The sequence below is a fragment of the Palaemon carinicauda genome, chromosome 6 (assembly GCF_036898095.1).
Source record: "Palaemon carinicauda isolate YSFRI2023 chromosome 6, ASM3689809v2, whole genome shotgun sequence".
Lineage (NCBI taxonomy): Eukaryota > Metazoa > Arthropoda > Malacostraca > Decapoda > Palaemonidae > Palaemon > Palaemon carinicauda.
Window position 1 is genome coordinate 13,143,815 of NC_090730.1, and position 23,127 is coordinate 13,166,941.

Here is a 23,127-nt window from a genome sequence, read left to right on the forward strand (position 1 = left end):
CAACATACAACCTCCTGTTCCTGTTACGCGCCCAGCGCGCCAACGGTCACCTGAGCGCACAAGATCTCCTGCTCGTCAGCGCGCACCTGCTCATCCAGTTCCTGACACGCGCCCTGCTCGCCCACGCGCCCTCGATCTCCGGATTTGGACGCGGGCAAGGATTTAACTCCTTCTCGCCCACACGTTCCTGCTCGTCATCCTTCTCGTGCGCAGCAATGCACACGGTCTCCTGCACAGCAACGCACACGGTCTCCTGCGCGTACATCCAGAGTTCCGGCACGCCCACGCGCCTTCTCTTCCTGAGCCCGTTCGCGAGCGTTCGCCTTTGCGCGCCAGCGATCTCCAGCGCATCAGCGATCTCCCACGCGTCAGCGATCTCCAGCACGTCAGTGATCTCCAGCACGTCAGTGATCTCCTGCGCGTCAGCGATCTCCAGCGCGTCAGCACTCCCCTGAGTCCCGGCGATCTCCTAACCGCCCGCGCGATCTATCGCCTGCGCGCAAGCGCTCTCCTACGCGTCAGCGCCACCTGGATCTTGACAGACATTGGTCTCCTGCGATCAGCTCGCCCACGCGCGGTCGTTCGCCTGCGCGTTCTACGCGCCATCGCTCCCCAACGCGCCAACGCACCATAGCTCACCAGCGCACCAGCATTCACCAACGCGCTATCGTTCGCCGACTCACCATCGCTCGCCCACGCGTCACAGGTCTCCAGGACACCATCGTTCTCCTGCGCCATACCTTTCTCCTGGCTTTCAGCGATCTCCTGTATGCCCGCGCGTTCCTTCGCCCATGCGCCAACGCGCCCGCGCGCCTACTCGCCTGCGCGCGATCGCTCCCGCGCTCGTTTATCTCCGTGCGACTACGCGCCCGGGCTCCAGCAGCCCCTCGCGAGCGATCCATTGGAAACTCCCCTGCGCCAGCGCGACCCCCGTTCTCGTCGGGTTCCGCAGCTCGTGGCGGCAGCAGGGACGCGTGTTTCCAGGTCGCAGTCAGGATCACCTCCGCGCAAGCGCAGGTCTCTCTCGCAGGACAAGGAAGAATTGTCGGAGAGGTCAAGGCAACTTTCTTTCCCTTCTTTTTTGCAGGTAGGCCCAGTTGCGTCCACTCTGAAAAGTCAGGCGATCCCCTTCCCTCCAGCGGGAATTACGGACTCTGTGTCCGTATCTCGGCAGTCCTGGTTTGGTCCTCTGATGCGTGCGTTCGTGAAGGCTATGAAGCCGGCACTCGCCGATCTAGGACTCAAGCCAACGACGGCCTCGCCCCCGCTGAAGAGAAGGAGAGGAGTGGACTTCGTGTTGACTTCTCCCAGGGAGAAGTTGGTTCCTAAGAGGTCTGCCAGGAAGGCTCCATCCCCTTCGCAGGAGAATCCAGCGAGGCGGCGGTCTCTCCCTCGGCACCAAGGGGGGAGTCTCCTCCTCATGGAGGGGGATCGTCTTGCGTGGAAGGTACCTTTCAGACCTCTTTGCTGGAGTCTTGTATCCTGCTCAGGAGGGAACCCAGGGACTCCAAGACGGTTCCGAAGTCCTCTTCACGAATTCGTCATGAACCAGCCAGACCCCGGGAGAACGTCCACGTGTCTCCCCAGGAAGAGATTCCGGGGACAGGAGACTTAGCTGCCAGTCCGCAGGGAGGAGAGCAGCACGAGTCTGAGCATGCCTTCTGGCAGGTCTTGAGCCTGATGAGGCAGCTCAACAGGTTCAAGGACCCGGAGATCGCCCCTCGTGAGGGCAAGGACACGGTCCTGGATCAGGTCTATGGAACTCAGAAGCCCCCAAAGGCCAGTGCAGCCCTGCCCTGGTCCCAGGGGGTGAAGAGTGCCAGAAACAGGGTCAACGCTCAGCTCACAGACCTCGCCTCCTCCAGTCGTTCCTCTGGCGGGAACAGACTAATCCCACCTCCTCGTTTACAGCAGAGGAGGTATTTTGAGATCATGGGGGAGTCTTGTCTCGCTCTTCCCCTCCACCATTCTGTGGAAGAGCTTACTAGGGGAGTTCCACTTGAGAAGCTCTCCGCCCGGCAGGTGACATTCTCGGCGTCGGAGATCCTGAGCCAGGAGAAGGTCGCGAAGTGCGCCATGCAGGCCAGTTCGTGGCTGGATGTCTGGCTGGGTTCTCTGGGCATCTTATTGCGCTCCGAAGATCTGTCTAAGGAGAGCAATAGGAAGGCCCTGGAGACCTTCCTCCTTTCGGGCACTCGCTCCATCGAGTTCTTGGCACACCAGGTTACCAACCTGTGGGCCAACTCAGTGCTGAAGCGTCGTGATGCGGTGACCGAGAAGATCCACCCGAAGGTCCCCGCCGTGGATGTCTGCAGGCTCAGACACTCCTCCATCCTTGGGGGAAGTTTGTTTGAGCCCCAGGATATGGAATGCACAGCTGAGAGGTGGAGGAAGTCTAGCCAGGACTCGCTCCTCCAAAGCCTCCAGCTCCGCAGCAACATCAGCAGCAGCCTCGCAGGACACCGAAGCAGGCGCCGGCAGCTAAGAAAGTGGTGTTTAAGCCCCAGCCCTTTCCTGTCAAGGACAAGAGGGGCAGTAAGTCCTCCAGGGGAGGCAAGACTCCTAGAGGGAGCGGCCGCGGCCGTAAACGCTAGGAGTGGCAGTCCCCCCGCATGTCCACCTGTGGGGGGATGCCTTTAAAGTTGCGTGCACAGGTAGCAGCAACATGGGGCCGATTCTTGGACGGTCTCCGTGATCGGCCAAGGTTATCGCATCCCATTCACGACATCTTAACCTCCCCTGACAGCAAATCCAGTGTTATTGAGCTCCTATGCCATGGGATCGGCAAAGGGGCTAGCCCTTTGGGCAGAAGTCGAGACCATGTTAAAAAAGAATGCTCTCCAGGAGGTCGTCGACGGCTCCCCAGGCTTCTTCAGTCGACTCCTTCTTGTAAAGAAGGCGTCTGGAGGCTGGAGACCTGTCATCGACCTCTCAGCTCTGAACAAGTTTGTCAAGCAAACTCCGTTCAGCATGGAGACAGCGGACACGGTCAGACTTGTGGTGAGACCACAAGACTTCATGTGCACACTGGATCTGAAGGACGCGTACTTCCAGATCCCAATCCATCCGTCTTCCAAGAAGTACTTGAGATTCAGCCTAGACAACAAGACCTACCAGTTCAAGGTGCTGTGCTTCGGTCTCTCCACAGCACCTCAGGTGTTCACCAGAGTGTTTACCCTGATTTCGTCTTGGGCGCACAGGAACGGCATCCGTCTCCTCCGATATCTGGACGACTGGCTGATCCTAGCAGACTCGGAGTCGACCCTTCTTCAACACCGAGACAGGCTCCTGGGACTTTGCCAAGATCTGGGGATCTTGGTAAATCTCGAGAAGTCCTCTCAGCAGACGTCCCAACGACTGGTTTATCTAGGCATGTTATTAGACACCAATCTCCACAAAGCCTTTCCATCAGACGACAGGATAGCAAGGCTGAGGAGGGTGGCAGAACCCTTCCTCAGGCGGGAAGAGCTTCCAGCCCAATCGTGGTTGCGTCTTTTAGGTCACCTAGCCTCCCTGGCCCGTCTGGTTCTGAACGGCCGTCTCAGGATGAGATCCCTTCAATGGCGGCTCAAGTCCCGGTGGAGTCAAGGATCTGATTCCCCGGACGTACAGGTCCCGATAGGACCCTCGGAACAGGTGGACCTGCGGTGGTGGCTGGTCGACGAGAACCTGCGAAAGGGAGTGGATCTTTTCGTCCTCCCCCCGGAATTGACGCTGTTCTCGGACGCGTCAAAAGAAGGGTGGGGGCCCCACATTCTGAACCAGAGGACCTCAGGCCTTTGGTCAGAATCAGAAAAATACCTGCACATCAACCTGCTAGAGATGAAGGCCGTATTCTTGGCTCGTCAACAGTTCCAACAGACCCTGGCGGGTCACTCCGTGGTGGTGATGAGCGACAACACCACGGTAGTGGCTTATATCAACAAGCAGGGAGGTACTTTTTCACATCAGCTATCCCATCTTGCAGTAGAGATTCTGAGGTGGACCGAAGTCCACTCGATAACACTATCAGCTCGCTTCATTCCTGGCAAGAGGAATGTGCTCGCCGACAGTCTGAGCAGGGCTTCGCAGATAGTGAGTACTGATTGGTCTTTGGATCCTCAGATAGCCAACAAAGTCCTGACTTTGTGGGGTTCCCCGACGGTGGATCTGTTCGTGACAGCCTTGAATTTCAAGCTGCCCCTGTACTGCTCCCCAGTCCCGGACCCCAAGGCTCTCTGGCAAGATGCTTTCCAACAACGGTGGGACAACATTGACGTGTACGCTTTCCCTCCGTTCTGTTTGATGAGAAGGGTGCTCAACAGGACCAGACTATCGGTCAACCTATCTATGACTCTAATAGCTCTGCTATGGCATCACGCGGAATGGTTCCCGGACCTTCTGCAGCTCCTGACGGAGCTCCCGAGAGAGCTCCCCCACGACACGAGCTACTCAGACAACCACATTGCAACATCTTCCACAAAGCTGTAGCCTCGCTTCGGCTTCACGCCTGGAGACTATCCAGCGTCTCCTCACGGAGAGAGGCTTTTCGCAACAGGTTGCGGAGAGAATGTCTCGGCACCTGCGAAAGTCCTCTGCGGGAGTCTACCAGGCGAAGTGGAGAGTCTTCTGTGGTTGGTGTCGTGGGAGGGGTATCTCTCCACTCGATGCCACTATTCCAGCAATAGCGGAGTTTCTCGTTTATTTGCGGGAGGAAATGCGCCTTCCTGTCTCGGCGGTGAAAGGCTATCGCTCAGCCTTAAGCCTGGCTTTTAGGCTGAAAGGAGTGGACATTTCTTCCTCGCTAGAACTCTCTCTACTCATACGTAGCTATGAGCTTACCTGCCCGCAGTCGGAAGTGAGACCTCCTCCATGGAACGTGGTTCGGGTTCTCAGGGCTCTTAAGAGACCTCCCTTCGAACCATTACGCCAGGCTTCTGATCGTCACCTGACTTGGAAGACGGCTTTCCTACTCGCGTTGGCCTCTGCCAAACGAGTTAGTAAACTTCATGGTTTCTCGTACGACATCGCCCATTCAAGGGGATGGGGGGAGGTAACGTTCAGGTTCGTCCCTGAGTTTGTTGCCAAGACTCAGAATCCTGGAGTGCCGGACCCACGGTTCGACTCTTTCAGGATCACGAGTCTCCGTTCTGTAACAAGCGACCCAGACCATCTGCTATTATGCCCAGTGAGGAGTCTGAGGCATTACTTGAAGAGGACAGCTGCAGTTCGTCCCCACGTGCAAGTGTTGTTTGTTAGCACAGGCATGACGAAGAGGAGGGTCACCAAGAACACCATCTCGGCTTGGATTCGAAGGGTCATCCACCACGCCTTGAATCCGGACCCTCCTCTGTCACGTCGCCCTAGGGCACACGACGTCATGGGCATCGCTACGTCCCTGGCCTTCAAGAGAAACTTCTCTGTGACGCAGGTGCTTCAAGCTGGGGTTTGGAAGAGTCAAACGACCTTCACAGCCCACTACCTGCAGGACGTGACCCACAGGAGCCTCGATACTTTTTCTATCGGCCCTGTGGTGGCTGCACAGCAGCTGGTCTAACCTCAGGCTCCTTGATGGACAAGTAGCAGTAGGTTGAGGGCGTTGTTACCCGGTTTTAGTCTGCATGAATGAAAGAGTATGTCTGGCCCTTAGTTCTTTCTTCATCCTCCCCTCTCTTGGGGAAAGCAGCATCCTGGTCTCCGCATAGCTGACCTCAACCTCTGCAGGTAAACCATGCTCCCTTGTGTTCCTAGTATTAAGCTTAATATTGTCGCGTCCCCCATACCCTGACGAGGTGGTATTGGGAACGTCCTAGCCTAGATTCCTATCTAAAGTACTCAAGGTCAACTTCCTAGGACGAGTCACGCTCTTTCCTCCACACACAACTTACGTAGGCCACACGTTCCTTGCGGAGCAAGGAACTTGTGAGGTGCAGGGACTCCTTTTCTTGAGTGCTACTCACTCGGAGACGGAGTACCCGGGTAAAACCAAAGCCAGTAAGGCTGGGGACTTTCCACCCTTCCTAAGGGGTAAGTCACCCAATGTAAATAGCGTGGTTTGTATTTTGGTTTCGGAACAAATGACAAATTCGGAGATAATTTGTATTTTTCCTAACCATACAAACCTTAGCTATTTACACAGATTTGCCCGCCAGCCCTGTCCCCCAAGTCAAGTCCTACCTCTAAGTGAAGTGAGACAAATCACCGGTGTGTGGGGGGGAGGGGTAGCAAGCTACCCCTTCCCCTACCCCCGCTAACTAGCGCGGGGGTAGTTAACCCTTGTTAAAATCTATTGGCTCGTCAATTTCAGCTACGCCGAAAGTAAACCCAATGTAAATAGCTAAGGTTTGTATGGTTAGGAAAAATACAAATTATCTCCGAATTTGTCATTTTACTTGTTTTAATTACCATTCTTTTTATAACTAGTTTTTATAAAATTCAATATCATACATAAGCTTACATTTTATCAGTGCAACTCTCATATATTTTCTAGAGTTGATGTTTCCAGGTGTTGAATTAACATTTCTTGCAGTAACACTAGAACCATACAAACTTGAGTGTTGTGTATTATGTGTTTTTCTTTATTGGATATCATTGGGATTTCCATAGAATTGCTCAGATGAAGTGGCAATGTTGAGTTGTCTTTGATCAACAGTTTTCTTTATTGCCTAAGAGAGTGCAAGTCATACAGAGATGTTAACCAGCTTATTTCATTGTTCTGATTAATTAGCCACCAGATAAGATTAATTTTTTCTTCACAGAGACAAGCAACTTTTGTGGAAGGTTACCATTGTAGTGTGTGCTAGTCAATTGAACAATACCGAAACCTATGTTGAACTGAGATGGACTTGTGCAAACAGTAAAAGAAAGGTTTTAAGGCCTGACATTACTTTATTTTTTTTGTTACAAGTAGTGGAACTGTAATCATATGTCGATGGCAAGGCCTTCTTTATTGGTACAAGATCAAATTACTTCAGCAGCAGGCGAGTAAGAGTAGGGTTTTGACTGCCCACTAACATGCATAGCAAGTGTCTTTTAAGGCTAACTCATTAACTTCTAGCATCATCGTTTGGTATATTTCAACGTTGTGGGTGGAAATGGTCTTTCCAAGAGCTCAGATGATGATGGCCAAATTTCTTTGGCGATTGGTTTTCTCAATGTACTATATAATACTTACAATTAAGTGCTTTGGTTCTCTTTTTAGCTTCTCAGATTCAAGTGTAGTATTTGCTATTGGTAGGAACAGCAGTGTAAACAGTCTACTGGTACTTAAAAGGGCTTTGCTATGAGCTTTAAGCAGTCTGAAATAATTGAGCAAAGATTAGATTTTTGTTGCTAGGAAACTTGACTCCTTTTAGTAAGTTAAGTAAAAAAAGTTAGAATTACAAGTACTCTATATAATTTATGAACAAGAAACTAATTTTTTTTCCTTTTCCTAAATCTTAGTTCAGCTCTTAATTATTTGATGACAGTTTCAAGTACATTTTGATTATTATTTCACTTTATATTGTTAATCTTATTGACAGTTCCTGTTTTCATGTCTTTCTTTCTGGATTTTGATGTTAACTGCTTGAACCTTTTGGGGGATGGATGGTAGGCTACTATCAGTGCACCTCTTACAGGGTACTGTAGACACCATTTAAAGATTTACTATGAGCCCTCCCCCCTTGCTGCATTCAATTTTTAGCTCTATTATACTTCTGTTCCTGCTTCATTTTTTACATTGTATTGCCCAACCTCTTTCAGCTTTTGCTTCTTAGGGCAACTCCAAGATTTTCCCCCAAGATGCATTTGGGCTCTGAATGACTTCCCAGGCCCCTTCGCTAGGTTGTAAGGACTTGAATCAAATAAATCCCAGTTGAAGCTAACCATGAATATCTACATTCTCAACCACAAGCTAAGCATTCTTTGGCCCCCTTAGGAGGCTGTGCAATATAACAGCTATATTTGTGAAGAATTAATGTACTATAGTATAAAATCTCTATTATGTACTATATTGCATTTAACAATAGTATCCATTTGTTATTCCTTGTTATCCCTTCCCAGATATTACTATGAACAGGGCTCTTTTACATATACTCACGAGAATGTTTTATCCATATGTGTATTGGTAATTGTTTCATTACTAGTTTTTATGTTTTTGATTAACAAAGTGAAGAGTCCACACATTATTACTTTGATTGGTCTTATTTGTTGGTATGTGAAATCTTTGAGTTACCTCAACAAAGTTCTTCCTCCTCCGAGTAATCTCTAGTGGCTTGAGTGGTATCTAAAGGGGTCTGGTATAAAAGTGGTTTCTTTACTCTGAGATTCTGAGTTTTCAATATTAACCTTACCCGGTGATCATGTAGCTGTCAGCTCTGCTGCCCGACAGAAAAAACCTACGGGCGGAATACGCCAGCGATCGCTATACAGGTGGGGGTGTACATCAACAGCGCCATCTGTCGAGTAGGTACTCAAGTACTTCATGTCAACACAGAACCAATTTTCTCTCTGTCGTGCCACCGGCAAGACCTACTTGATACGCTGTTGTTTTCTGGAGTTGATTTTCACGTTATTTGGTGAAGTATTCTCTCTGGTTATTAGCTTTCGCTGTGCAGAAGTTATCCTCAATACTTTCTCGCATTCATTTATTAGATTTTAGATTATTTGTTGACGACTTGGATAGATTTTGGATTCCCCCCTTTGACTAATTCAAGATGTCTGACCCTACTCAAGTCCCCAAGTACAGGAAGTGTAGCGCTAGGGACTGTTCTAGGCGTCTTCCGAAGGCCTCTATCGATCCGCACACCGTTTGTTCCAATTGTAGGGGTAAAGCCTGTCAATTGGAAGATCGATGTGAGGAATGCGTTGGGCTTTCGGAATTCGATTTTCAAGAATTCCTGAAATATGCACGTAGGCTAGAGAAGGATAGGATCAGGAGGAGTTCGTCTCGCTCAATTGATTTTTCCTCTCCCCATGCCCCACAACCTATTCCTTCCCCTGTAGTGGTTACACCCGACCCTCCTGCTAGCTCTCATCAACCTTCGATGGCAGATATGATGCGTGCCATTCAGGCTCTAGGTGAGAGAGTCGAGTCATTGGCGAATGACCGCAATCAACTCATGGCTGACGTCAGGGAGTTGAAAGGTAAAAGTGCAGTGGGAAGTGAAGTGAGTGTCAGTGCAGTGAAAAGTGTCAGTGTTACGCATGAGGGTGCGTCTGTTCGTGCCTGTCGTCCTCCCAGTCCGGGACCTCTTGCAAGCTCCCAAGCCCAGGGGAGAAGCAATGTCGTACGACCAAAGGGTTCGACAGGCTTTAATCAGTGGACAGACGTTCCCTCCGTGGTTGGGGACGTATCTTGCCGAGATCGTCCCACCCACAAGAAGACGAGTGAGCCCATTCATTCCTCGTCTGCGGAAGAGGTTTCTCGCCAGAAACGCTGGACCAAGGTCTCACGACCTCTCAAACGCAAGGTCCCTTCCGAGCGAGTCCAACGGCCCAGGTGTAGCCACTGGGTCAGTTCGGACTCGCTGCAGTCCTCCGAAGACTGCACACCTCCCAAGAGAGGTAAAGTGGTACCGCAGCAGGCAATCACTCCGTCTGTTGCCGCACCAGCTGCTGTAGACCCTAAGTGGTCTTTGCTGCAGTCTATGCAGACTCAGCTAGCCTCCTTCATGCAGGAGTATCGTGCTGAGAAGGTTGACGCTGCACCCGTTAGCCTACAACCAGCCACGGTTGTGCGCCCAGCTGACGCTGAGGCTGCCTGCTCCCACACTCCGGCTGTGAGAGCTCCACCACCTATGTGCAGTCGACCCTGCCAGACGCAAGTTGACGTTAGCCGACGTGCGGAACCCTCCGTTGACGTGCGTGAGCTACCACAACAACAGGAGGGTGGAGTCAAGCTGCCGTGTTTTGACGCGGTGCGTCAGCCTCCGCAACCCACGGTGGTCTCCACTACGCGCCACCACTCCGCTTTGGTTGTTGCCAGCTCTCAGACTGACCAACAGCGGCATGACGTTGGATCCAGTGCAGCTACGCATGCACCCGTGCTGCCGGACTCAGCCGTCCAGCTTTTATCTACTCCTTTGCCGCTTCCTCCTCAGCATTCAGATGAAGGACTCTCTGATGACGACGAAGCTGCTCATCTTGACGACCAACACTCAGACATCGATGAACCCAAGACTACGCCTCCCTCCTTAGACTTTAGGAAAGTGCTTGCGCTGTTTAAGGATTTATATCCGGACCAGTTTGTGTCTGCAGCTCCACGCTCACCTCCCTCTGAGTTCGCTTTAGGCATGCAGTCAGCAGCTCCTGCCTTTACGAAGCTCGTACTCGCTCGCTCGTCCAAGAGAGCTTTAAGGGTACTGGGAGAGTGGTTGCAGGCCAAGAAGCAACTTGGGAAGACATCCTTCATGTTTCCCCCGGCCAAGCTTGCTTCCAGATCTAGCGTCTGGTATGCCACGGGAGAGGTTCTCGGCTTGGGAGTTCCTGCCTCTGCCCAGGGCGACTTCTCAAGTCTGGTAGACTCTCCCCGCAGGCTGGCTATGAGACGCTCCAAGATTTGCTGGACTCCTTCGGACATGGACCATCTTATGAAGGGAGTTTTCCGTGCATTCGAGATCTTTAAGTTCCTGGACTGGTGTTTGGGAGCGTTGAGCAGGAAGACCTCCCCTTCTGATAAGGAATCTTCCATGCTCATCATGTCCTGTATGGACAAAGCCATACGGGATGGGTCTGGCGAGCTTGCGGCTTCTTTCGTGTCTGGAGTTCTCAAGAAGCGGGATCACCTTTGCTCCTTCTTGTCAGCGGGAGTCACCCCATGTCAGAAGTCGGAACTGATGTTTGCTCCGCTCTCGAAGTGTCTCTTCCCTGAAGAGTTGATCAAGGAGATTGCCGCCTCCTTGATCCAGAAAGACACTCATGACCTGGTGGCGTCATCCGCACGCAAAGCCACCTCTTTACCTTCCGTGCCTAGACCTAGGATGGACACACCAGCGTCAAGGTTCATTCCGCCCTTTCGTGGCAGAGCCTCCAGCAGAGGAGGTACTCGTGCCAAAAGTCAACGTGGCAACAAGAAGAAGGGTTCCAAGTCCTCTAGAGGCAGAGTCTGACTGCCATCTTCTTCAGACAGCAGTGGGAGCCAGGCTCAAGAACTACTGGCAGGCCTGGGAGAACAGGGCCGCAGACGCACAGTCTGTGAAGTTACTCAGAGAGGGGTACAGGATTCCATTCTTGCGCAAGCCCCCTCTAGCAACAACTCCCATCGACCTCTCTCCCAGGTACAGAGAGGAGGACAAGAGGCTAGCTTTACAGCAAGAGGTGTGTCTCTTGCTACAAAAGGGAGCGGTAGTCATAGTCCGGGATCATCAATCCCCGGGCTTCTACAATCGTCTCTTCTTAGTGGCGAAGAAGACAGGAGGGTGGAGACCGGTGCTAGACGTCAGTGCTCTGAATGTCTTTGTCACAAAGCAGACGTTCACCATGGAGACGACGAAGTCGGTTCTAGCATCGGTCAGGAAGGAAGACTGGATGGTCTCGTTAGACCTAAAGGACGCGTACTTTCACGTCCCCATCCACCAAGATTCCCAACCTTTTCTAAGGTTCGTTTTCGGGAAGGTGGTATACCAGTTCCAAGCCCTGTGCTTTGGCCTAAGTACGGCACCTCTAGTGTTTACCAAACTGATGAGGAATATTGCCAAATTCCTGCATTTAGCAGACATCAGAGCCTCCCTCTATTTGGACGACTGGCTTTTAAGAGCTGCGTCAAGTCGTCGCTGTCTGGAGAATCTAAAATGGACTCTGGATCTGACCAAGGAATTGGGTCTCCTGGTCAATATGGAAAAGTCCCAACTCGTCCCATCCCAAAGTATAGTATACCTAGGTATGGAGATTCAGAGTCAAGCTTTTCGGGCTTTTCCGTCGGCCCCCAGAATCAGTCAAGCCCAAGAATGCATCCAGAGCATGCTGAAGAAGAACCGATGTTCAGTCAGACAGTGGATGAGTCTGATAGGGACGCTTTCATCGCTGGACCAGTTCATCGCGTTAGGGAGACTCCACCTCCGACCCCTTCAGTTTCACCTAGCTGCTCACTGGAGAAAGGACATGACGCTAGAAGCGGTCTCAGTTCCTATTTCCGAGAAAATGAAGTCTGCACTGACTTGGTGGAAGAACAACATTCTTCTCAGGGAAGGTCTGCCACTGGCTGTTCAGACTCCCGACCACCTTTTCTTCTCGGACACATCGGACACGGGCTGGGGTGCGACACTGGACGGTCGGGAATGCTCGGGCACGTGGAATTCGGATCAAAGAGCACTGCACATCAACTGCAAGGAGCTACTGGCAGTTCATCTGGCCTTGAGAAGCTTCAAGTCCCTCCTTCTAGGCAAGGTGGTGGAGGTGAACTCCGACAACACCACAGCCTTGGCGTACATCTCCAAGCAAGGAGGGACTCATTCGATGACGTTGTACGAGATCGCAAGGGACCTCCTCACCTGGTCAAGAGATCGAAACATATCCCTAGTAACGAGGTTCATTCAAGGCGACATGAATGTCATGGCAGACCGCCTCAGCCGGAAGGGTCAGATCATCCCAACAGAATGGACCCTTCACAAGAATGTTTGCAACAGACTATGGGCCTTGTGGGGTCAGCCCACCATAGATCTGTTCGCTACCTCGATGACCAAGAGGCTCCCAAATTATTGCTCACCGATTCCGGACCCAGCAGCAGTTCATATAGATGCCTTTCTTCTGGATTGGTCCCATCTAGACCTTTTTGCGTTCCCCCCGTTCAAGATTGTCAACAGAGTACTGCAGAAGTTCGCCTCTCACGAAGGGACAAGGTTGACGTTGGTTGCTCCCCTCTGGCCCGCGAGAGAATGGTTCACCGAGGTACTGCAATGGCTAGTAGACGTTCCCAGAACTCTTCCTCTAAGAGTGGACCTTCTGCGTCAGCCGCATGTAAAGAAGGTACACCCAAGCCTCCACGCTCTTCGTCTGACTGCCTTCAGACTATCGAAAGACTCTCAAGAGCTAGAGGCTTTTCGAAGGAGGCAGCGAGAGCGATTGCCAGAGCGAGGAGGACATCCACTCTCAAAGTCTACCAGTCAAAGTGGGAAGTCTTCCGAAGCTGGTGCAAGGCGAAATCAGTATCCTCAACCAGTACCTCTGTAACTCAGATAGCTGACTTCCTTTTACACCTAAGGAAGGAAAGATCCCTTTCAGCTCCCACGATCAAAGGTTACAGAAGCATGTTGGCAGCAGTGTTCCGTCACAGAGGCTTAGATCTTTCCAACAACAAAGATCTACAGGACCTCCTTAAGTCTTTTGAGACCTCGAAGGAGCGTCGGTTGGCCACACCAGGTTGGAACTTAGACGTGGTTTTAAGGTTCCTGATGTCAGCAAGGTTCGAACCGCTTCAATCAGCCTCTTTTAAAGATCTCACTTTGAAGACTCTTTTCCTCGTCTGCTTAGCAACAGCTAAAAGAGTCAGTGAGATACACGCCTTCAGCAGGAACATAGGATTTACATCTGAAACGGCTACATGTTCCTTACAGCTTGGTTTTTTAGCCAAAAACGAACTCCCTTCTCGTCCTTGGCCCAAATCGTTCGAGATTCCAAGCCTGTCCAGTTTGGTTGGAAATGAACAAGAAAGAGTCCTATGCCCAGTAAGAGCTCTTAAGTACTATTTAAGACGTACTAAACCTTTACGAGGACAATCAGAAGCTTTATGGTGCTCTATTAAGAAACCTTCTTTACCGATGTCGAAGAACGCAGTTTCTTATTATATCAGACTTTTGATTAGAGAAGCTCATTCTCATCTGAATGAGGAAGACCATGCTTTGCTGAAGGTAAGGACACATGAAGTTAGAGCTGTCGCAACTTCAGTGGCCTTCAAACAAAACAGATCTCTGCAGAGTGTAATGGATGCAACCTATTGGAGAAGCAAGTCAGTGTTCGCATCATTTTACCTTAAAGATGTCCAGTCTCTTTATGAGAACTGCTACACCCTGGGACCATTCGTAGCAGCGAGTGCAGTAGTAGGTGAGGGCTCAACCACTACATTCCCATAATCCCATAACCTTTTTTAATCTTTCTCTTGAAATGTTTTTATTGTTGTTTTTGGGTTGTACGGAAGGCTAAGAAGCCTTTCGCATCCTGGTTGATTTGGCGGGTGGTCAAATTCTTTTCTTGAGAAGCGCCTAGATTAGAGGTTGTGATGAGGTCCTTTAGTATGGGTTGCAACCCTTCATACTTCAGCTCCTAGGAGTCGCTCTGCATCCTATGAGGATCGCGAGGCTCAGTAAGGAAGACGTACTTAAAAAGGCAGAGTAATTGTTCAAGTCGACTTCCTTACCAGGTACTTATTAATTTTATGTTTGTTATTTTGAATAACTGCTAAAATGAAATACGGAATACTTAGCTTTTAATGTTAACATGTATGCTGGTCTCTACCCACCCCCCTGGGTGTGAATCAGCTACATGATCACCGGGTAAGGTTAATATTGAAAAATGTTATTTTCATTAGTAAAATAAATTTTTGAATATACTTACCCGGTGATCATGAATTAAAGGACCCACCCTTCCTCCCCAATAGAGACCCAGTGGACCGAGGAGAAAATTGGTTCTGTGTTGACATGAAGTACTTGAGTACCTACTCGACAGATGGCGCTGTTGATGTACACCCCCACCTGTATAGCGATCGCTGGCGTATTCCGCCCGTAGGTTTTTTCTGTCGGGCAGCAGAGCTGACAGCTACATGATCACCGGGTAAGTATATTCAAAAATTTATTTTACTAATAAAAATAACATTTTATGCAAATGTCAGCCCTTGGAAGTCATGATAGTGTTGAATTAAATAAATTATTGAAATAGATGAAATTGAATTGCAATAATAAGATAATCTAATGTCAGGTAACATTGGCATTATATCTGGAGGGTACTGGTATAGAATTTAAATTCTTTTCTCCAAAAAGTAGCACTATAAAGAGAGTTTTCATCAAACCAGATCTTATTAGTAATGAAAGTTCTGTAAATTTTTCATAATTGTTGTGTTATGCAATAACAACCCTAAATTGTAATAATATACAGTATCATTAGAAAGGAAATTATCATATATTTTTACTGAGAACATAAATTTTTATTTTTGTTTCATTGTTTTTTTTTGGTTTTTGTTTTTAATCTTGAAGCAGAAAATGTTTAAACAATTTTCTTTCAAAAGAGGGCCAAAACTAGCTGCTATTTAATAGAAAAAAAAAGACCGAAAAGAGCTTTAAGATCACAAGTTGAAGTGTGTGCTTAATAATAGACAAGATTTTAACCACTCAGGAATCTCAATGGTTGAAGAGTCTTGAGTTTTCTTCGGTCTAACTTGTCATTTATTTTTGTTGTTGTGCAGATGATTAAACTTGAAAATTAACATTGCATAATTTGCTGACTTGCTGCAACTGCATCGAAAATATTAAATCAGTTAATGTGGCAAAACTAAACAATAGATCAGAATAATTTGCTATGTAGTGTATGGTGATTTAATTTCTCCATAAGTATATGAATGATATCTTTTTTTGTCAGTTTATTCTATGTTGTATGCATTCATTATCACTATTATTGTGTCCTCATTACCTTATATATAACAATTTTAAGAGACCCTGTTGAGAAAATGGATTTTTTGGTAGGGCCATAAACGATTGAATTTTACCCTCAGGAGTAGTGTAAAATATGTGTAGGGCTCTAACGATCCAAACTTCTAGTAATCCCCTGAAACTATTCTGAGCCATCAAGTTTGAGATTGAGAGTTTCTAAGCTACAGACCTTAGATGGCTGATCATCCATTGGCCACTTGAGAACTTTCATTGGAACTACCCAAGGATTATCTCATATGTAAGATAGCTAACACCTGACACATCTAATGGTTGGAGGTGGAATTGTATGCATCCCTGCCAACCAATACTATAGTACTGTTTAGAGTGCAACTTTTATTTGCATTTGGCATCCTTGAAATTTTTTTCTAGAAAATCTAGGATAACTGCCAGTTTTATATATCATAACTTATTTACAGTATCAGAATCAATACCAACTTTAGGTATGTGAAAGATACAGCCCTATGAATAGAATTTTTAAACAGCATAATTGATTGCTTCAGGAGAAAAGAAGAAATCATTGCTGTTTGGGTTGATTGTTAAAACTTTCTGTATCCTTTTGGGTTTGAGATGATACTGTGATAGAATACAGTTTTGTTAACCAACGAGGGACGACGGGCGGCGCCGCCAAAGGACGACGACGGTTTATTGGTATTTATAGAAAAAAGAAAAAAAAAACTGTAAATATATTATTTTTCACTCATATATAAGTATTTGGTATCATTGAAACTGCAAGAAGATGAGTTTTTTAATAGGGCATTTATTGTTTAATACATTGTTAAATTACTTTAGATATAAAAGAAAAAATGTCTTTAGAAATCACAGTTGCCAAAAGGGAAGCTGGATTATTACAAAACTTATTATTCCTATTTGTTATAACAGTGCTAATTTTGTAAAGAATGTAATTTTGAAAAAGTCCTAAAAAAAACAGAATATTCTATCCAGTAATAGCGTGGTAAAAAAAAATTATATAACATATCAAGTGACACTTTTTCACCATTTGGTAATGCGGATTTACAAAAATATTACCGCATTCATAATTATCTCTTGGATGGCCTATCAGTATTTTGCTGATAGATAATATAAGCATTTAGAACTAAATCTAGAATTAATCTTTATTGTTCCTGTGAGTGATATCTTTTGTGTTAGTAGCGCTTCTGCTAGAAGATGAAGCAACAGGTTCAATGTCAAGATGGTCGTCATTATCATCGCTATTAGTAATATAATCATCATTATCATGCTCACTATGGCTGTCCAAATCATCAGCACTTGTTTCGGAATTATAAAGATAATCAATTTCTTTTATCAATATCTTTTATCCCGCCAACAGATAACAAAATCTCGATCGATAAGCCAAACGGCACCTACCCCCATCGCCAACGGCGCATGCTTAGCTCACTCTTATAACCTCAAAGTATAAGATTTCTGGCAACTTTGCTTTGTAAACAATCACTAATTGGTTAAAGTAGCCTGTGACGTCAATAGAAGGCGGAGCTAAAGTCATACGTATGAGGGAGAAAGGATGAAAAAAATGCATCCACAATATAGACGCTCGCAAGTTGATGGCAATTAATGCATCCATTATATGGACGGGTCGCCCTTCGTGGGTTAAGCATTTGGTTGTGTTATACGTACTATATTATGTTCATGTACCAATGAAGGATTTTTAAACTAGAATCTTTAAGAATACATTTTATTTTTAGTGTAATCTTACATATGATGCTTAGGAATTAATTTTTTTCAAAAAGGCAATTTGTGCAGTTTTATCTCACTGCTTGATTATTTTTCCAGGTTGAGAGAAAACATTGGGTTTCTGAAGCAAAAATATTATCCAGGTGTTGCCAAAAGTGGCCAGACAGTCGAGTTCTTTCCTGTGGAATGGAGGTCATCTTTAGTGCTAGATGCGGGAGTAATTGAATCCATTACCCCTCATAAGATTATCAATATTAGACAGATGCTTAACGCTTCATTTATGGACATAATGTATTATAACAGTCCATTGTACAGAGAAGAAGTAAGTATCAATGGATATTTTATCTGTTCTGTTTTATTTAGACACTCGTGTTTTATGGCGTCACTCGGTGAAATACAATATTTGCGAAGAGATGTTCTGTTTTGAATATAATGATAACCAACTGCAAATCCATCATCTGAAGATATTGAATATTTAGGTGAATGTTTATTAAAGGGCTTTAACCCCTTGTCTTTGGAATTTGCATTTAATGACACCCAAGATGGCTTTTTCTTTCCCTAAGTTTAATTGAAGGCAAATGAAATATTTTTTTAATTTAATTCATGTGATAAATTGATGACATTGTAACTTTTACTTCCTGTTAATATTCTATTTAAAAAGAATTGGTGTGGGTTTGTTTTATTAAAAAAGTATGCTAGTATACTCCAGTTGATATATGAAATTTTTAAAGCAGTTTGCTTCACGTTCTTTTTGCCAGAAAAAAAAATGACAAATTCCTATAATTAGTCATTAAATTTTTTTTCCTTTTTATGGTGAGTTTTATAAAAAAAAAAAAACAGCAATTGAAGAATTCACAATTTCTCTTTAGATTCTACCGTCATTGTCAACATCATTAGTTATATTGAAGTTCTTAAGATACCAATGTTAAGTATGTACATGGGACAACAGAATATTTCTGTCATATTTGTTATGCTTCCCTAGTTAGCAAAAGTGTTGGACTGTGACCCATTTGTTTTAACCACTGGTTGATCCAGTGCTTCCATCCAGAGCTTTGAATCTCAGACATAATTGTTTTGTCTTCGTTCCTGCAAATTTTAATGCTCGTAAACCACAATATACCATTGTAGTTGATATTCTTTGGCATGATTGGCATGGAAGCTGTTCTTGTAAACAAACATGAGTAGATGACTACTTGAGATTCATTACCATCCTTGTGGTATCTTTGTGGAGTAGCAGATGCTTATTAATGTACCAAAATCAGCTTACCAATTCATCTTCCTTCTTAAAATAAAAAGTAAAACTTTTGTGAAATTGTGGCCCAGGAAAGTTTTAACATTTTATAATTTACATTGTCATGGAAATGTTATGTTCTAAAATATTTTTGCATCGAGGGTAAACTTTCATTTAACTCTTATGAAGGTCAGAAACAGCTTTCAGCTTATTTTGATTTAATTTCAGATAACTAAAGGCAATTAAATTTTCTTTGTTTTCAGGTAATTAAAGGCTTGACGGGGGAAATGAATAGACTTTACACTATGTTTACACAACGAAATCCATATTTTGAAGCTAATGGTGGCAAAGTATCCATTGTAGCTCATTCTCTTGGCTGTGTTATCACATACGATATTGTCATTGGATGGAATCCAGCTCAGCAGTTTGATCAGCAGATGGTGCAGTCTTTGGTAAGTAACTCCTCTTTTATTATGGATTTGAAAGTCCAATAAGAGTGTTTGGTTTCAGCAATAATTGATGAAGACTATTTTATAGCTCAGGGTTCTGTTCCCAATCTTCCCCTTATTACTTTGTTAGTTTATTTTTTCTCCACTTTCTACTTTAGCCAATAATTTGATTCACCATAACTTTTTATATCTTTTTCAATCTTCTTGCATTGCTTTCTTCATTTATTGACCCTAATCTAGGAGAATTTCTAAAATGGCATACTGTAAAAAAGGGAAATTCAATGGCCCTAAGACATCATTACTTTTTACTTCCTGTTTCTCCTATCTAATTCAAGTTTTTCTTTTTAAAAATTTTATAAAGTCTTTGATATCAATCAACGATTCAAATTTTCAGTTACTTCAGGCTTCTCTCAGAGAGATCATACTATTTAGAGATTGCTAAATCTTCTCTTGAATTTGTAGTTGTCATTTTTTCTGTTTATCCAGTTAGATAAAGTTTTTGCTCCTACAAGTATACAGTACAAACCTTTCGCCCCACAAAGTAGGGAAATGTCTTCATCGGAATGAGAAATGCCATTGAAATTGTTAACGATGTAGTTAACGACTGGTGGTGAACGGGGATTAGTAGTCCCGCCCTCCTCCCTGTTAAAGACTTCTCACTTTTGTCTTCTGTCGCACTGTGTATGATTGCACTGTTACATCCTATCTAAGGCTTTTAATCTTTTTCTTCCCTTTTAGTTTGATTTTTTTTGTTAATGAAGGAATAAACCAAGAATGTACTGTATGTATGTTGGGCCTGCTACACTACTTAGGAGTGATTCTTTTCTCTTCCAATTCTAATTATAACGCTTCTTGATAGAAGAAAATAAAGAGGTCTGATAAGTATAGTTTTAGCCACAACATTAGAGCTTTTGACGAGACCTCCTCCCTTGGGTGAAGTGGACAAGACCCGGTACCATAGTATCCGATGCACAGTCTCTTGGGCAACCCCCCCCCCCCCTCCTAGCAAATTCCTTGGTGCTGATACAGTGCCTGTAGGGATTGCAGGCCTTTGCCACAGTCCCCTACCACAGCCCTCATCCATGGCCCCTACCACCTTCAGAAGTACAGTACTTCCATTCTGTGAAGTAACTTGCATTTCATGGAGGCTATCCAGTGTCTCCTCACTGAAAGCGTTTTGAAGCTTTCACAGTAGATTTTTCGATAATTTTGGTGTGTTGTAGCTGTCTACAAAGGAAAGTGGGCCATCTTCTGCTTAAAAGAGGTACTTTTTCAGTCATAGCTTTTGAAAAGGACATGACATTATGCCTGTCAGTATCTCCAATTCAGTACTGGCAGAATCAAGGAAGAGTTGTCACAGAACACATCTCTTTCTGACTGTGTGAGACTTTTAAGTGTATATGAATCCCTGCGAGGAGATTGAGGTATCGGCTTGATGCAGTTGCACACGGAGTTGGATTATCCTACTCAGGCCCTGAAGAGTTTGCAGTCGGACAGGTAATGGAGTTTGGCGATCCAAACAACCCTCGGCCTTTTTAAAGTGGTATATATACTGGTCCTTCAACCCTTTTGTTCCTGGCACTGTGGTAGCTTCTTTAGTAGTTATGTAGCCATCCCAGTTCCCTTATGGGACAGGAAGCATCTTGTCTATGGTAACTTGCTGGATTTAAGTCAGGAGGGAAGTTAGAATGACTTGACTCCTCTGTTGTTACTTTCATTCTCCTTACTTGGGGATAGGCTTTGTACCATTATATGCTGGATCAGACAGTGATGCTGGTAAACTTTTTCGAGTACCATTGTAATTAGAATGGATCATTAAGAGGTAGTTCTCCCCATCAGCTCTTTATGAGGGGGATGATGGTTGAATGAATACCTATCCTTTGTCCATCATGTGCCAGGTATTTATTTCCAATTTGCATCTCCCCTTTTAGGGAGAAAGATTCCTTCATCGACTAAGAACCAGGTACTAACCAAATCAGCCTAGTCGTCCCTATGATTGACTGATAGGAGTTTGCTTGAGTCATCTCCTTCACTCTTGTACAGGACTAATGAGACTTGCATTTCCAGAGAAGACTAGGAACCAACCAGTTCAGTTCTAGGGAGAATTCTTACCTACCAAAAAGTGTCTCATTTAAACATTAATAGGTTTGTAGTAGTGTGTGAACATATAACAAATTTCAAAAGTAATTTGTACTTCAACAAACTGTTCAAACTTGGGTCATTTAAAGTTAAATTTTCCACCTCAACCACCTCTCTTAGTCTTATCTGAATGTCAAAAGTGAGGATTCTTTGATAGGGGCGGGGTTACTTGTCTGTGCTCACAAATTATCGTTAATTACCTTGTCTTCCTTCGTTAAGAGAAGCGCCAATCAGTTGCGGTTGTCGGAGGCTTCCACTCGGCCTTGAGCATGGTCTTCCGACTGAAGGGTATAGACCTCTCCTCCTCGTGTGAGTTGTGTATGCTCACGAGGAGCTTCGAGCAGTTTTGCCCACCCTGAAACCTCATGCCCTCCAAAGTGGGATGTGACCCTCATTTTCATGGCTCTTACACGTACCTCGTTTGAGCCTTGGAAAAGATCGTCATATAGAGATCCAACTCTTAAAATGGTCCTTTTGCTAGCCCTAGCACTGGCATCAAAAGTACATGTTACCCTCACTGTGTAGTAAAAGGAGGTCTCCTTTAGTTTTGTGCCAGGCTTTGTAGCCAAAACTTAGAATCCATCTGGCGGCGATGAGAGTACTTGTCACCCACAATGTGGTAAAAAGAGGTCTCCTTCAGTTTTGTGCCAGGCTTTGTAGCCAAAACTCAGAATCCTCCTATGTACGAACCTAGGTTCAAGACCTTCTGGGCCTCTCTCTATGTGAAGTGTCTGATGGTGATTGAGAGGAGATGCTTTAGTGTCCTGTAAGGGCTCTATGGTGTTACCTGAAGAGGATACAACACCTCAAACCTGAGTGTCAGTAACTCTTCCTTAGCCCTGGTAGAACCTAGAAATAGGTGTCAAGGAACACGATCTCTTTCTGATTTCGTAAGACGATCTGTAAGGCTTATGCCTCAACTGCTGAGATGGTTGAGGTACCAGCTAAAACCAGAGTTCACAAAGTCAGCTTTATATGCCCCACCCTAGCTTTCAAGAGGAATCTTGCAGTCGGCCAGGTGTTGAAGGCTGGGGTTTGGAAATGCCAAACCACTTTCATGGCTCTCTTCCTATGGGAGTATACTTACTAGTCCCTTGACAACTTTCTGCTTCGTCTTGTGGTGGCTTCTCAAGTAGTTGCGTAGCCAGCACAGCTCCCACACGGAATAAGAGGTATCTTGTCTATGGTAGCATATAGATGTAAGTCTGGAAAGAAAGTTAGAATGACTGGCTCATTTCCTTCAGGTTTCTGCCCCCTCTCTTGGTGATGAAGCTGTCGAGACATTACTCGCTGGATCATATTTTAGTCTGGTAAGCTTCACATCTGAGCTCCATTCTTTAGAATCCTGAGAAGTATCTCACCCATCCTCCCTAATGATGGGGAAGGTGAAGGAATTTATACTAACCTATTGATCATCATACACAAGGTACAGTATATTATTAAGGACTGCTATTCCCTTCAGGGAAAAGGATCCTTCTTTTGATCACATACCAATCGTCTTGGATAGGCCAGGCCCTATCAGTCTATTTATCTTTATGATGTTCAGATAAGAGGTAGCTGGAGTCGTTGTCTTCGCTCATGAATGTGACCTGGCTGATTAACACTTCCAGGGAAGAAAAGAAACAAACCAGTTTCTGTTATAGGGGGACATCCAACTCAATAATCACCTAGTCTCCCTAATTTAGAGGGCAAAAGGTTTTTACCTGTGTAGGAACAAATAACAAATTTTAAAAATAATTTGTACATTTCTTGGTTATACAAACCTTAGTCCTTTAAAGTTGAACCTCCCATCTCAAACACCTGTCTCAGTCCTGAGCCAAAAGGTCAAAAGTGGCGAGGCCCTGCCAGGTGGAGGGGCAGAGCTTCTCACATTTGCTCAATACCTGCCTTTAACTACCTCATTAATGAATTACTCGGCCATTCCAGATGTGTTCCCTATTTTAAAGGACTCAGGGTTGTATAGCTAGGAAATAATACAAGTTATGGTAATTTTAAGATGTGTTATATTATTCCCTATGCTGTA

At 45.6% G+C, this 23,127-nt stretch overlaps 1 protein-coding gene across 1 annotated transcript in view; it reads left to right on the plus strand.

Moving 5' to 3' along the window:
* Positions 1-23,127, plus strand: part of LOC137642429 (phospholipase DDHD1-like) — a 117,131-nt gene that overhangs the window by 28,487 nt on the left and 65,517 nt on the right. The window contains exons 5-6 of the mRNA XM_068374977.1: positions 17,385-17,607; positions 18,780-18,968. Coding sequence (XP_068231078.1) covers positions 17,385-17,607; positions 18,780-18,968 — 412 coding nt within the window. The remainder of the gene's footprint in view (positions 1-17,384; positions 17,608-18,779; positions 18,969-23,127) is intronic.